Here is a 14,636-nt window from a genome sequence, read left to right as displayed (position 1 = left end):
AATCAGCAACTTGGTAAAAAAAAAATACTATTTTTTTTCTGAGAAAAAGGCAATAAAGGGACTTGTAGTTTCAACTTATTGTGATACAAGATAGCAAAACAGAAACAAAAAGATGATTCATATACTTGGGACAGGAAGACAGTGCAAAAGTGCGTTAAAGAGTCTGTGTGGTCCTAATGATTTTAGGAGGTAGATGTGTAAAAGTTGGGAAAAGGAAAAAGAGAACTGAAGACACAGTGAGCCTTCTGTTTAAAGCCTGCATGTGTTATCATCTTTGTGGTTCACCCTGGGCTGGTATGGTACAGGGCCTGCAATTAGAATATTCATTTGGTGACAGAGAACACAAATATAGAGATGGTGATAGAAAGGACTTTATCAAAAGTCACATCCACAATAAAACGAGGCAAAGGACTCAATAAGGAGAACTGGATTTACATATTGTTTCTGATTCCAAGCCTAGTGCTTTATTTGAAAGCAAAAAACCTGAAATCACCCATCTAGAATTCATGTCCTCTTTCTACCAGTCATTGGCTAGTCACTGACTTCAGGAAGGTCACTTAGTCCTCCCCTATTTTCATTTCCTTATTTTTTAATAATAATCTCACCTTTTGTGGGCATATATATCTACACCCTTGATTATATTGGTAGAATGAATTCCATATATGGAAAATTCCCTTCACTGAAAGACATTGGGAGCTTCTCTGACCCTAAAAATCTTGGACAGTTTTCTGAAGTGAGAAATTGAGGGACTTGGCAGTGGTCACACACTTAATCTGTGTCAGAGTCAGGAATTGAACCTAAAGCTTCCAGTCTTTAAAGACAGTCCTCTATCTACTATGTCAAACTGGTTTTCAACATACAGAAAAGAATTTTACATAGCACTTACAAATAGTTTACAAAGCACTTTGCATTCACTAGTGCCACTTGTGCTTGTGGTTTGTCCTTTATTCTCGAAAAGGACAAAGACATCAGGAGATTGATGCCATGATATGCAAGTGAATTGGATTTAAGTGAGGGAGAACTGTGGAAAGTCACCAGCCTCAGTTTCTCATCTAGAGCCATTCAAGCCCAATGGCAATATAAGATCAAGATGACTAGAGATGGCTCTGGATGCAGTGGGAAACCTGGAAGACCTATATTCAAGTACAGCAAGACTAACTCTAAAATCTAGTTATATGATATGCTGATTTCTGGCTTTTTTTAATTTAAGGAATGCTTTTATTGTTCAGCTTTGCCCAACCTATCTCAGGGATATTATGAGTTTAACATCATATAATAGGTTTGAAAGTCCTTAGGAAAATGTTAAAGTATGATATAGTTGCTTGTAATGAATTATGCCAATTTTTCTTCTTCTGCATTCCAGAGTTGTAGAGAAAATAATTTTTTTACTTATTTCAAATAAGTTATTTTCTGAAGTAATAAATTCATTTTGAAATTTGCTATCATAGAAAGGATCCAAAACTAACAGTTTTGATAGAATAAAAAGACTGGTTTGAATTGTCCAACGGGTAGGAAATATATTTTCCTTTTATTCTGAAAGTTTAATAAGTGATGCCATTTCACCAAGTAAAAACAATGACAAACTCATACTTAGAACTAATGGCTTACCTATTCTGTAATTTGTTTTTCCTTTTATGTAAAGAATTTGGTTGTGAATTAGTAAAAATTGAGCCAGCTTTTATTGTTTGTCTTCTCAAATGAGTGGGAAAAGGACTGGAGGAAAGGAGAGAATTTGGAATGAGTGCTATAATAAATAAGTAAATGAATTAATGGATAGAAAACTTACTTGGAATTTTTAATTCTTTCTCTTGATTTTTAGACAAGGACATGTCAATCTTCCTCCACTTGAGTTCAAACCAGCATTAATGTTGGAAACCTTCAGCATCAGTGCTGTTGTAATGGAGAAGTCAACATGTACACCTCAGAACTCAACCAATGCTTTCTCATTTCATGACCTCAACAAACGTTATTTCAACACCTTTCACTGTAATTTTACTATTTCCTGTCAGTCAATAAGCCAGCATGTAGATATGGCTTTGGTTCGCCTTATTCACCAGTTTAGTACCATGATAGATGACATAAAAGCCACCCAGACTGACATCAAACTTAATAGATATACAGCAGGGTCGGCTTCCCCAACACCTACTTTTAAAACCCACAAACATCGGGACTTTCGTTCTTCTGACTTCAGCCGAAGCTCCAGAGGGAGCCTTAATGGTGGTGGGAGAGTCAACAATGCAAAGAATAAAAGAGCCAATAATGAGAACAACAAAAAGGAATCTCGGAACAAGAATTCTTTAGGACGGTCTGAAAGAAGAACTTCAAAAGTATCAAGGAAGGGTTCAAAGGAAGTGGTTGATCACATGACTATCCATATGGATGACTCTGATTCCATCACAGTGTCTGAACAAAGTGAACCATCAGCAGAGTGCTGGCAAAATATGTACAAGCTGCTTAATTTTTATTCACTCATCTCTGACCCAACGGGGATATTGGAGAAATCTTCAGAACCTTTTGGTCCATCTGGTAAGAGACAATTTTTAAATTTGCAAGTTAAATGTTCAGCTTATATTTGTTATAAATAATCACAAGGACTTAGCTTAATTTTACAAATTCATTAATTGAGATGCATAAAGATTAAGAATCATACCTAGGAAGAAGGCCATAATGAAATTTAACTACTGGGATCCCTAGCTATGGTGTTCCATCTCCTTCTGACATCCTCTGTTTTGATATTGAAAACAATTTGTAAATCCTGAGAACTCTACAACTTATGGGTCCATATTGTTCTCATCTCATACTAAAATTCATATTGTTGGTAGGCTTAATCTCTGCAAAATATAGGATACGATAAATTCTTAACAATTACAGATTTTTCAGATGGAATTAGGCAAAAAACTTTCTATTTATACACACATTTTATTTTATTTTTTAAAATACTTATATAATAGTTTTTGTTTATTTATTTATTTTTTAAATTTTTAATAGCTTTTTATTTACAAGTTATATGGATGGGTCATTTTACAGCATTGATAATTGCCAAACCTTTTGTTCCAATTTGTCCTCTCCTTCCCCCCACCCCCTCCCCTAGATGGCAGGATGACCAATACATGTTAAATATGTTAAAGTATAAATTAAATACAAAATAAGTATACATGTCCAAACAGTTATTTTGCTGTACAAAAAAGAATTGGACTCTGAAATATTGTACAGTTAGCCTGTGAAGGAAATCAAAAATGCAGGCAGGCAAAAATAGAGGGATTGGGAATTCTATGTAGTACTTCCTAGTCATCCTCAGAGTTCTTTCACTGGGTGTAGCTGGTTCAGTTCATTACTGCTCCATTGGAACTGGTTGGTTCATCTCATTGCTGAAGAGGGCCACGTCCATCAGAATTGATCATCATATAGTATTGTTGTTGAAGTATATAATGATCTCCTAGTCCTGCTCATTTCATTCCTCATCACTTCGTGTATGTCTCTCCAGGCCTTTCTGAAATCATCCTGCTGGTCATTTCTTACAGAACAATAATATTCCATAACATTCATATATCATAACTTATTCAGCCATTCTCCAATTGATGGGCTTCCACTCAGTTTCCAGTTTCTGGCCGCTACAAAGAGGGCTGCCACAAACATTCTTGCACATGTAGGTCCCTTTCCCTTCTTTAAAATCTCTTTAGGATATTAGCCCAGTAGAAACACTGCTGGATCAAAGGGTATGCACAGTTTGATAACTTTTTGAGTATAGTTCCGAATTGCTCTCCAGAATGGCTGGATGTATTCACAATTCCACCAACAATGTATCAGTGTCACTGTTTTCCCACATCCCCTCCAACATTCCACATTATCTTTCCCTGTCATTCTAGCCAGTCTGACAGGTATACACATATTTTAGAACGTAAATCTGAATTCTTTGTTTTAGAATCTATGCATATTATATGTTAACATTACGCATATATAGTAGTGCTAGTGACGAATTTCACCTATGTGGATGAGATCTAACTATTACAAATTGAAATTATATTCATCTTGCTAGCCAGAAAAAACTTTTTTAAGGCAATATCTTGATGTGAACCAGAGAAGTTACAGAAAAGGATGTTTCAAACACCCTTGTATTGTTATTGTTTTCCATTGCTAAACTGTGATATGTCACTTTGCCCATATAGCAGTTCGGAGCCCTACAGAGCCTCCTTGTAAAGTTGTGTTTGAGAATGAACAAGACAATAATAGCTTGACCAAAACACAAAGGAAGCGGAGCTTGGTTACTTCAGAACCACAGAATGTTACTCTGATAGTTTTTGGCATTGGCATGGTAAACCGTACACATCTTGAAGCAGATATTGGTGGACTCACAATGGAATCAGAATTGAAGAGAATTCATGGGAGTTTTACCCTTAAGGAAAAAATGAAAGGTATGAAATTTTTTCCATCTTATAATGCAACTCTGCCCATAAAAATGATTTTATGTTTCCAGAATTTCCACTTTGTAATTTCTTCTCCCAAAATGAAAATTACAGAGGATGTCAGGGTTCTCTCAGTATGGAGAGTCTTCTCTACTGAATGATGGGCTGGCATCTTTTGGGGGCAGTTTCATGACTTGTTGAAAATGGTGAAATGACCTTTTAGATGGCATGCAAATATAATATGCTCTCCTGCTCAGAGCTACAATTTGTGTGTAAATTCTGACTGACACCTTGCAACTCTAACTGAGAGGAAATCATCCAACTCTAAGCCTTCTTAAATTATCTGTAAAATAGGAATAATAATACTTAGACTTCCTTCTTCATAGGGTTTCTATGGAGCTGTAACTTTGTTATCTTAAATGTCTTAGACATATATATGTACTGCTAAAAGTGGGATTATTAGCCTGTGTGACAATGCCTTATGAAATGTTTTCTCATCTGTACTCCATTATGCAAATCTTTTAATCCTATTCATGCTTCAGTCAGTGCAAGCTGTGATGCTCCAGGAGATAAGGCATTTCAAATCTTCAAATGAAGACCATTGTAACTATGGTATTGGTAGTATAGTTTCTTTAAAAATTAAACCAACATTTCCTGAATTGGACAGCAGCTTACAAAATTTCAGGAATATGTTAAAGGAAAGATACTTCACAAAGTCTGTCTTCTAAAATTTGTATTGATTTTTATGAAGCATTTGGTAAAGACAGGGCATGAAATAAAAAAGAAGGTGCTGGAAACCTGAATCCTGAAGCCACAGTACCTGGGAATTTTAAATGGAGATGTCAAACTCTTAACAAGATTATAATATAATTGGAAAATGTGTAACAAAACTAATCAAAATATCACACAACATAAGTAATGTGAATTTGTGATTTTTTTAAGTCAGTATGCCCCAGGCAGCAGTTTTATTCTAATTGAGTTTGACAGCACTGATTTACGAGATCTAGAATCTTAGAGAAAGGGCACTCTACATGTTTAATATTATAATCCATGAAGCTTGTGAAAAGAATAAGAATAGCTCAAGTTGATCTAGTGCATTATACACAGTACATTTATGAAGTACATTATGCACAGCAGCTCAATGAGGGAGTTACTTCAAGAATTATATTCCCCTTTTTTACTCAGCAGAAAACTCGGTGTTAGAGAGGTTATATAACTTATCCAGTGTCACAAAGGTAGCAGTTCATCAGACATCTGGTGATGAGATCCACAGTTTCTCTATTGTACCATGATAAATATGTATAGTGTCAACTTTGAAAGAGTTTCAAAGCATCTTTATAATGTTAGTGGAGTTAATATATACAAAATGAACTTTGAAACACAGTTAACATTTTGTTTTACATACTATGCAAAATTAAATCATATTCCTTTTGTTTTTTTAAGATGTTTTACATCAAAAGATGACAGAGACTTGTGCTACCGCTCATATTGGTGGGGTTAATATTGTCCTGCTTGAGGGAATTACACCAAATATACAGTAAGTAACAGCGTTTTTTCTTTATTTTTATTATGATCATGTGGTTTTATAGAAAGAAAATTAACATTGAAAAGCTACGTATTTGCTATTCCAACTTGATGTTTAAATTTTATATACAATATTAAGTTACAAAATTGCTGTAGAAGTTTTGAAAAATACTATTGTTTTTGGTGAGATTACTTTGTTTTGCAAAATGTTCTTCTCTGACCAGAAATATTATTAGAGTTTGGTATTGTTCTGATGGATTATAAGCAATATCATTGCCATAAGAAGACTTCTAAGCCTTCATCTCATGACCTGCTAAATCAGACTGGGCCAGGAGAACATAACAAAGGCACCATTCTCTTTGAGCAGAGTTTGACTAAGGTTTATTATATAGGATTGCCAATAATTTTTAAAATATATATTTTTTAATTTATCACAGATTAGCACGCTAAGGATTAAGAGCAATTACTTTAGGGGAGAGTAATGGTTACCGAAATCATAAATAATTAAGGATTTATGTGCAAAAATATCCCTAAAAAGTTCACCTGGAGGGAGACAAGAAATAAAAACATGCATTATGCCCTAAGCCCATGAAGAAAAATAAACAAATATGCATTTCTTATTTATATTACTTAAGGATTCTAAGTAAGGATCATCACTATCATAATTATTATATATAATAATAAACTTCAGAGGAAAAATCATGCTTCATAAAATAGGATCGATATCAGTTGTTAGAGTTGAATCATACCCCTTCTCCCAAATTTCAGTATTTTGAGATCATTATCTATTTGTTTTAGATTCAGCTTATTACCACATAGTACAGAAAAATAGTAGCAAAAAGCTCATTTCATGTGCTTGGGTGGAGGAAGTTGCATGAAGGGCATTTCATGGCTTCTGTACCTCAACATACAACTTTGGCATACTCTTCCTAACTCACACAACCATTAGTCTGATTAAACAAAGATAACAAATAAGGAGTTAGGCAATTAGGGTTCCAGAGACCATACATTTATACTTCAGTTTGGATACAGCAAACATTTATTGGAAACTATGAGTAAATATTGCTGAGTGTCCCCAAGCCATTAGCATAAATCTTGTATGCTGAGGTTTTCTTCCTTTTGGACCTAATATTAATGGATTTCCTGGAAGGGAAGGAAAGGACGTAGACTCAGCAAATACTTAATATTAAAACTTATTGAAAAGCTAGTTTAATGTTAGAGAGTTTTTCAGATTACTTGGCATGTTGTGACTAATATTTGCACGAATCTTCTTTATTTGCTTTCTTTTTCTCTTCTTTTTCTTCTATCTTCATCTGTAGACTGGAAGATTTCCCTACATCTCCTACAAGCACCGCCAAACAAGAATTTCTGTATGTCATATTCTGCTTACTTGGCTTTCAACTGACATGAGAGTGTGTGTTTTAGAGGCAGAATGTTTTATGCCTATGTCTTTGTTACTATTTGATCACTTTAATAGAGCTTCTTTTGCATTGGAAGCTTTCTTTACTATGTCAAAGTGTCATATTAGAGGTAGATAATATCCATACCTTCTTTATCAATAAGTACTAATTTATCCCTAGGATATGATCAATACCTATAAGACTGTGGTCACGTGGAATTCATGATTCCCTGACTGGTTAATGGTTAATATATGTCTCAGCTTAAAGGATGTTATCCCAAGCTTAGAATAGAAGATATAAAATTCTCCTTTGTAGTGAATAATTAATTCTTTATCAGAGTTACAAATAGAATTATTAAAGCACTAATACATAAAAAGTGATTATATAATTGTTTTTTTCTTTTAAAATTAATCAGATTAGAACTTCTAAATGTTGGTGCTAAGGGGACAGAATTTTGTCTGCTCTGTCTTCAAATCCTATTAAATTTGAATTGTATTTTGAGGGATTGATTTTTATCTGAATCTGTTTAATGAGTTCTGCTGTAGTGGGAAATAATTAAATATCTGTTATATAATATCTTGAAAGATTTTAACAGATCATTTTAGCATTAAGAATTAAACATATTTTATATGCATTTTATTCCTTGATTTTAAAAGGCTTGCTATTGCAGAATGATATTGAACTTTACATTGAAAGTCTTTTTGAAAATGTAACCCTGGATATATGTGATTGAAACTGAAAATACAGAGCAAACATAAAGACCTTAAAGAGGTCATATAATAGGTAGTTTCTGAAATACACTTTTCTTTGTACTAGACCAGGAGCTGAACAGTGTTAGAGATCAAGAGGGAAGATGATAATAAGCTCAGGTTTTAAAATATGGATATTAATTGGCCCGATATTTCTTATAAGTAACTCCTAGGAGAAATGGGCAAGATGTCTTTTTTCCCTTCATGACCATTCTGATCTTTTCCAAAGATAAAGAAGTTGTTGAAGGCTTATTAATTGACAACCTTGCATGTTATCTGTTTGACTTTTTATAATGGTATTGTCATTTCCTTCCTATTCATTGTAGAAATGATAGAAGCTAAAAAGATTCAGAATTAAAAAAATAAAACAAAACACATTTCTTCTTTTCTGTCATTCTTTTCTTTCCCCTCTCCCCCAGTGTTCTAGTTCTTTGTTTAATGCTTTAATTGGAGATCTTTAATATAGTTTCTTGTTTTATAATAAAATTGGGGAATTTTTTGTCTTTTATTGTTCTTAAATTTTAATTTAATGCATGTGATTTCATTATGGGTTTGTCAACTAGTTAGAGTCGAAGAATTACAAAATGAAAATTCATATTATGTTTGCATGCTTTTTGACTATTGATGTTTCCTTGTACATGTATATTCATGTTAATACCCTCTTAGAAATCCCAGACACAATATTAAAATTGGAATAAATGTATTTTTTCTACTTATCATGAATTTAATAGATTACTTTAAAAGCACACATTGTTTCTATATTATATCCCATGTACATGTGCAAAGATAAAAGGCATATGGTTTTGTAAAGTCTAGTTTGCATTTGTATTCAAATACATTGTAATAGAACTTTGCTTTTCAAAAATGCTAGAAAAAATTTTAAAGCAGTATGTTTCTTCTCTTTTGCTAGAACTGTAGTGAAGTGTAGTATTGCAAAGTCCCAAGCCCTCTATAGCGCCCAAAGAGGGTTGAAGACAAACAACGCAGCTGTGTTCAAAGTGGGAGCAATCAGTATCAACATTCCTCAGCACCCAGCCACCTTACACAGCATGATGGTCCGTAGTTCACACCAACTTTCCAAGCAGATTTCAGACCTTATCAGACAACCATCAGCAGCGTAAGTCCTTTCTCCATTGACTATGGTGTTGTATGCCTCATTGATGCTATGTAAGAAGATATATCATGTGGAAAGAAATTTTTTCTAACCAACTTTGGGGGAAGGATACAGATCAGAATGATATCCTCAGATTTGAAATTGCAGATACCACCACCACCTAAACTCCTTCAATATCCTTTTCCTCTATAAATGTGGTCCTGGCAAGTAATAGGTTTTATGAAAAGTCATTTAGGTATTAATACCAATGACATGTACTTTTGAGTATGTTAAAATGATATGTATCCTGGGGCAGCTAGATGGCGAAGTGGATAGAGTGCTGGCCCTGGAGTCAGGAGGACCTGAGTTCAAATCCAGCCTCAGACACTTAACACATCCTAGTTGTGTGACCCTGGGCAAGTCACTTAACCCCAATTACCTCAGCAAAAAAATAAAAAATAAAAATTGATGTGTATCCCAAAGATTTATTAAATATAAATACAATGAAAGAAAAAATCAGTTACCTATGAATGATCTGGAACTGTGCTTTGATCAGAGAAAATCAAATCTCTTTTAAGATAGAAATTGGTCATCTGAAAATTGGTCAACCCCAAGGGACCACATCAGATTGTAGTACATTATGACTTTATCTTTTGCCATCTCTCTCCAGGAAGCGAAGATTCACAATTTGCCTAAGTTATTATTTTTTTTTTCCTGAGGCATTTGGGGTTAAGTGATTTGTCCAGGGTCACACAGATAGGAAATGTTAAGTGTCTGAAATCAGATTTGAACTCAGGTCCTTCTGACTCCAGGGCTGGTGCTCTATCCATTGCACCACCTAGCTGCCCTATAAGTCATTATTCTTAACCTTGAGATCTGGCATCAGTGTCAAACTGATAATGTCATATTTTAGAATTGGAAGAAATCTTAGACATTCTAACTAAACTGAGGCCCAGAATGGTTAAGTGACTCATTTCATTCATGCAAAGTTACATAGGTATTAAGTAGTAAAATTGGGTTTTAAATCTAAATTGAGATACAGAAAGACAAAACAAAATCTAGTTGGTTTTTTTTTTCCATTTCAATGGGGTAAATTTCATTTGTTTCTTGGGAAATATTCAAAGCATTGATTGTCTAATTTTTTAGGGTTTTAGAACTCTTCTGTTAAGATTTTTTTTTTTAAACAATAGAGTTCAGACTTCTAGGAATGTTCATAGTCATGTCATGGGAGGAATAGTAAAGCATGCTGTCTTTGTAGTTAGTAGCCCCAGGATTTCCTCCAGCCCTGTGGATCCTTCAAGGAGAAGAGATAGATACAAACTTGGCATTTCTTCTTGCTGTAATATTTTAAAGAACTCTTCAGAAATCTTGAATGACTAAGGACAGAATTTGAAAAGACAGCTTTAAAGAAGCTTTGCCATTTTTTTTTAATCTTTGCCATATTTTAAAGCAAAATGAGATATAAAAGTGTGAAATCAAAAAGTCTTGCTTTGCTAACACTTTTTTTAAACCTAAGATATATGGTTGTGATTTCCAGATTTTTTTTTTAAATAGGAATGACTTTTCACTTACTATAGGCACCTCAGTAAAATTCTTGGTGATAAAAATTTATTATAAAATACTAATGATGATAGTACAGTTTACTTCACACAGTGTCATTGTTTTATGGCCACTACAGTGCTCCTCACTCTTAAGTGTCAGTTGTTGCTACCTTTACAAATGAAAGGGAATCTGGGGGGAAATCTGATCTGTGACTTCATTAAACTCTTGGATAAGGGAAAATCCTTCTACTAGGACTATTAAAAATCCTAGAGAGGGGTGCCTCACATTGGGAGTGATCAAGTCACTTGTCCAGAGTCACAAAATCAAAGCATGGTGTTTGAACCCAGGTCTTCTTAATTCCTTGTTTGCGTTCAGATCTGTTGACTTTATATCTCCATTTATTACATGTTACTATTGAGAACTAATTTTTAAAGTAAAAATTGGAACTTCTTACCAAGATTTTTTTTATTAAACCAACAGCCCTCAGGCTACTAAAGAAGATATTGCAACCCCCTTGCCTTCTGAAAAAACTCCAAGTGTTAACCAAACTCCTATTGAAACCAATGAATTTCCACAGCTGCCTGAAGGCTTGGAAAAGAAGCCTATTGTTCTTAAATTCAGTGCCATGTTGGATGGAATAGCAATTGGAGCAGCACTCTTGCCATCTCTAAAAGCAGAGTACAAAATGGGAAGAATGAGAAGTCACGGAATGACAGGTGATGAGATGGCTCTGCATTTCTAGTCAATTTCAAGGGTGTTAAGGCAGAGACTGACTGTGTCATCTTAGGGATTGCTGTTTTATAAGGGTGGAAATTGTTTTGGTTATATTTTGCAAATGTACTCTGAATGTTTTAGGACAAGTCAATCATACTAGCAGTAGCAGTTTTGGATTATTTGTGATGTACACATCCTACTCTTCGAATTATAAACTACTATAAAAACAGGAGATCTGTCTCCTGGGCTTGACAAAGTTGGAATTTCTTAGGGAAGTAAAAGGCTCTAATGAGAACCCTTCAAGGGCCTCATCAAGGAGAAAGTATGATGCAGGACAGGTGAGTGCTTCAGCAAAGAAATCCATTTTTTGATCTGAGAGCCAGGATTTATATACTCTTTAAGCTAGCATTGCAACAGCACCAAATATCTCAAAGTTACTTAGTGTACATTCCATGGTTACATTCCAGCTTGATATTAACATTAATCACTAGCAGTACCAATCCATTTATGGCAACATAATCACTAATTATCTTCTTTTTGATGCCTTATTCCTAATATAGCTATTCCACACCAAGGTTATCTTATATTTACTTTAAACATGTCCACATAGATGACGCTCAGATTGATTGCATTTTTGTGCTAGCAGCACTTGTAGGTACCTATCAGGTCAATACATCCTGTTCTCAGCTTTGATCGTGGAGGAATGCTTGCAAAGCATTCCATAGCTGTGTGGAAAGTATGTTAACCTCTGCATAACTTTTATGTACTCTGCTTGTTGCTAGCCATCTACACTTTAAGACATAAACAGTATATATGATTTCATTGTCAAACTTTTATAATTTAATTCACATCTGAAAAATGATGATTTATTATCAGAAGCCACAAGTCCTTTTAGGCAGTATGGTATGAACATTGACCAGAGTTTTTCTGTCTCTATATGCTGACATTTAAAAGTCAGTTTGACAAATATAATTTTTTACAAATCTTCCCATGGCTTTCTGAATTTTTCATTTATTATTCTTTATGTCAGAGTAAGTTTCTATTAGTTTGTTCTGGTATTTCCCAACCGTCATTCTGATGAAATTGAATATAGACACCAAATGATGGGTTCAGTAGCAGTTTACATGTGAAGAACTCACAAGGGCTTTCTTCTTAGCTAAAAGGTACATTTATTTAAGAGAGAAAATGAAGAAGTAAAATAGACACCAGGAAGGGTAAATATGAAATTGATTTGGGAAAGCAATATGGTTTGACTGGCAAGCTAAATCTGTAGAGGAAGTTAACAGATTAACAAGAGTTAGCTATAGGTAAGGAGAAAGACATCATTAAAGGGAATGTGCTCTGAGGAGAAAGAAACAGGATGTGTGTGTGTGGGGGGGGGATGGTTATAATTTATAAAAAATGGTGTGACTTTTCTTTAAAGATGATAATTAGGCAGTCTTGGGAAACTGAGTTCCAAAGAATGAGTGTTACAGCATTTCCTGACAAGGGGAAAGAATAAGCTGGTTTCAGAATTTGTATCAGTTCTTAACTTGAAATTCATGACTTTTTTTTAAAAACACTTTTGAATTCTCTTCCTTCCACTTTCCTCTCACCAGTACATTGAGATGGCTAGAGAAACAAAACCATCATTGATAAATCCTGGCATGACCATGTCAAAATATGTTTCATTTTGCGTTCTTAAGTTCATCAATTCTCTTTCTGTAGGTGAATAGTATTTTTTTCCCATGAGTCTTTTAAATTATTATGGTAGAACATTGTAGTGATCAGAGTCTTTTATGGTTAATTATCTTTACAATATTGCTGTTGCTCTTTACATTGTTCTCTTTGTTTTGCTTACTTCACTTTGCAGATCATCCAAATCTTCCCAGGTTTTTCTGAAACCATTTCTCTCCTCATTTCTGTCTCATTCATATATCAAAACTTGTTCAGCCATTCCTCAGTTTTTACCACCACACACAAAAAAAGCTGCTATAAATATTTTTGTATATATAAATCCTTTTTTCTTTGATCCCCTTCGGATATGTTCAAACCTAGTATTGCTGTTGCAAAAGGTATTCACAGTTTTATAGCTCCTTAAACACAGTTTCAAAATAATCTCTAGAATATTTAGACCAGTTGTTGGTGTTTGTCCTTAGTTCTTGAAGAAGACTATGACATCAGGGAGGTGATGCCACAACATGCAAGTGAATGAAATTTAAGTAAGAGGAGCTGGTCCAGTAGCAAGATAGAGATCAAGACATCCCTTTTGTTATTTATCTTTTGTGTCATGTTAGTCTCCCAAGGTATTTTGGGGTTCTGGCTATATTTTTTTAAGGACCATGCCAAGCCCCAATTAGTCTTTGTTTGTAATGTAAATGGCAATTGTTTTGGTTTTGAACAGAAGCTTTGATGGTCTTTCCCTCCCTAATTTTACCTAGCCTTGGTGGTATTAGGCCAAAATTTGCAACATGTAGCAGAGAGTCGATCCAGACTTTGTTGCATCTCAGCTTCAGAGCCTACATTAAGTGTACAATCATCTGCAAAAAAAAAAAAAAAAAAAATCATGTACCAACACTCTCTCCACTTTAGTATTTGGCTTACACCATGTTTATCCTCATTGAAGGCATTTGACAACATGGCTGAAAATATACTAAAAAGAATGGGAGTAAACACCAGCCTTGTTTCACTCCATTGGTGGTTGGGAAAACATGAGAATTATAGTCCATTATCCAGAACTTGGGCAAGCATGTTGTCATGAAATTGACCTACAATACTGATGAAATTTTTTGGGTAATCAAATTTTGACATAATTTTCTATAAACCCTCATGACTGACAGTTTGAGAGGCCTTAGGCAGATGTACAAATGTAGAATTGTCTTAGGATTGTGAAGATCACTTGGCAAGATAAGATACTAGACACTGAGGTTCTTCCTTGAACTAAACTGCTAAGTGTTCAAACTTTACTGCAGAGAGTGCAACTCCATTGAGCTGGTCACATTGTTTGAATACCAAAAATGCTTGCCAAAAATAGTTTTTTATGGAGAACTTACATAGGGCAAGTACTCAAACATCATTGTTAGAAAAAGCAGTACAAGGAACTTTCAGGATCTCACTTAAGAACTTTATAATTGATTGCATGACATGGGAGACACTGGCATTGGACTGCCCAGCACAGCTTACCCTCTTCAGAGAAGGTGCTGTGCTATATAAGTAAAGCAGAATTGAAAAG

The 14,636-nt window shown here is 34.5% G+C and overlaps 1 protein-coding gene across 7 annotated transcripts in view; it reads left to right on the top strand.

The window, feature by feature from the left end:
• The window catches only part of KIAA1109 (KIAA1109 ortholog), a 236,275-nt gene that overhangs the window by 121,122 nt on the left and 100,517 nt on the right, over nucleotides 1–14,636 (top strand). For 5 of the 7 annotated variants that reach the window (XM_031943786.1, XM_031943790.1, XM_012551896.3 and 2 more), the window contains exons 47-52: nucleotides 1,820–2,526; nucleotides 4,167–4,412; nucleotides 5,847–5,940; nucleotides 7,247–7,297; nucleotides 8,987–9,193; nucleotides 11,192–11,427. In XM_031943786.1, coding sequence (XP_031799646.1) covers nucleotides 1,820–2,526; nucleotides 4,167–4,412; nucleotides 5,847–5,940; nucleotides 7,247–7,297; nucleotides 8,987–9,193; nucleotides 11,192–11,427 — 1,541 coding nt within the window. The remainder of the gene's footprint in view (nucleotides 1–1,819; nucleotides 2,527–4,166; nucleotides 4,413–5,846; nucleotides 5,941–7,246; nucleotides 7,298–8,986; nucleotides 9,194–11,191; nucleotides 11,428–14,636) is intronic. The other 2 variants (XM_031943787.1, XM_031943788.1) reach the window with 2 other exon arrangements.

The sequence above is a fragment of the Sarcophilus harrisii genome, chromosome 6 (genome assembly GCF_902635505.1).
Source record: "Sarcophilus harrisii chromosome 6, mSarHar1.11, whole genome shotgun sequence".
NCBI classification, from domain to species: Eukaryota; Metazoa; Chordata; class Mammalia; order Dasyuromorphia; family Dasyuridae; genus Sarcophilus; species Sarcophilus harrisii.
This window is presented reverse-complemented; position numbering and strand designations above follow the sequence as displayed.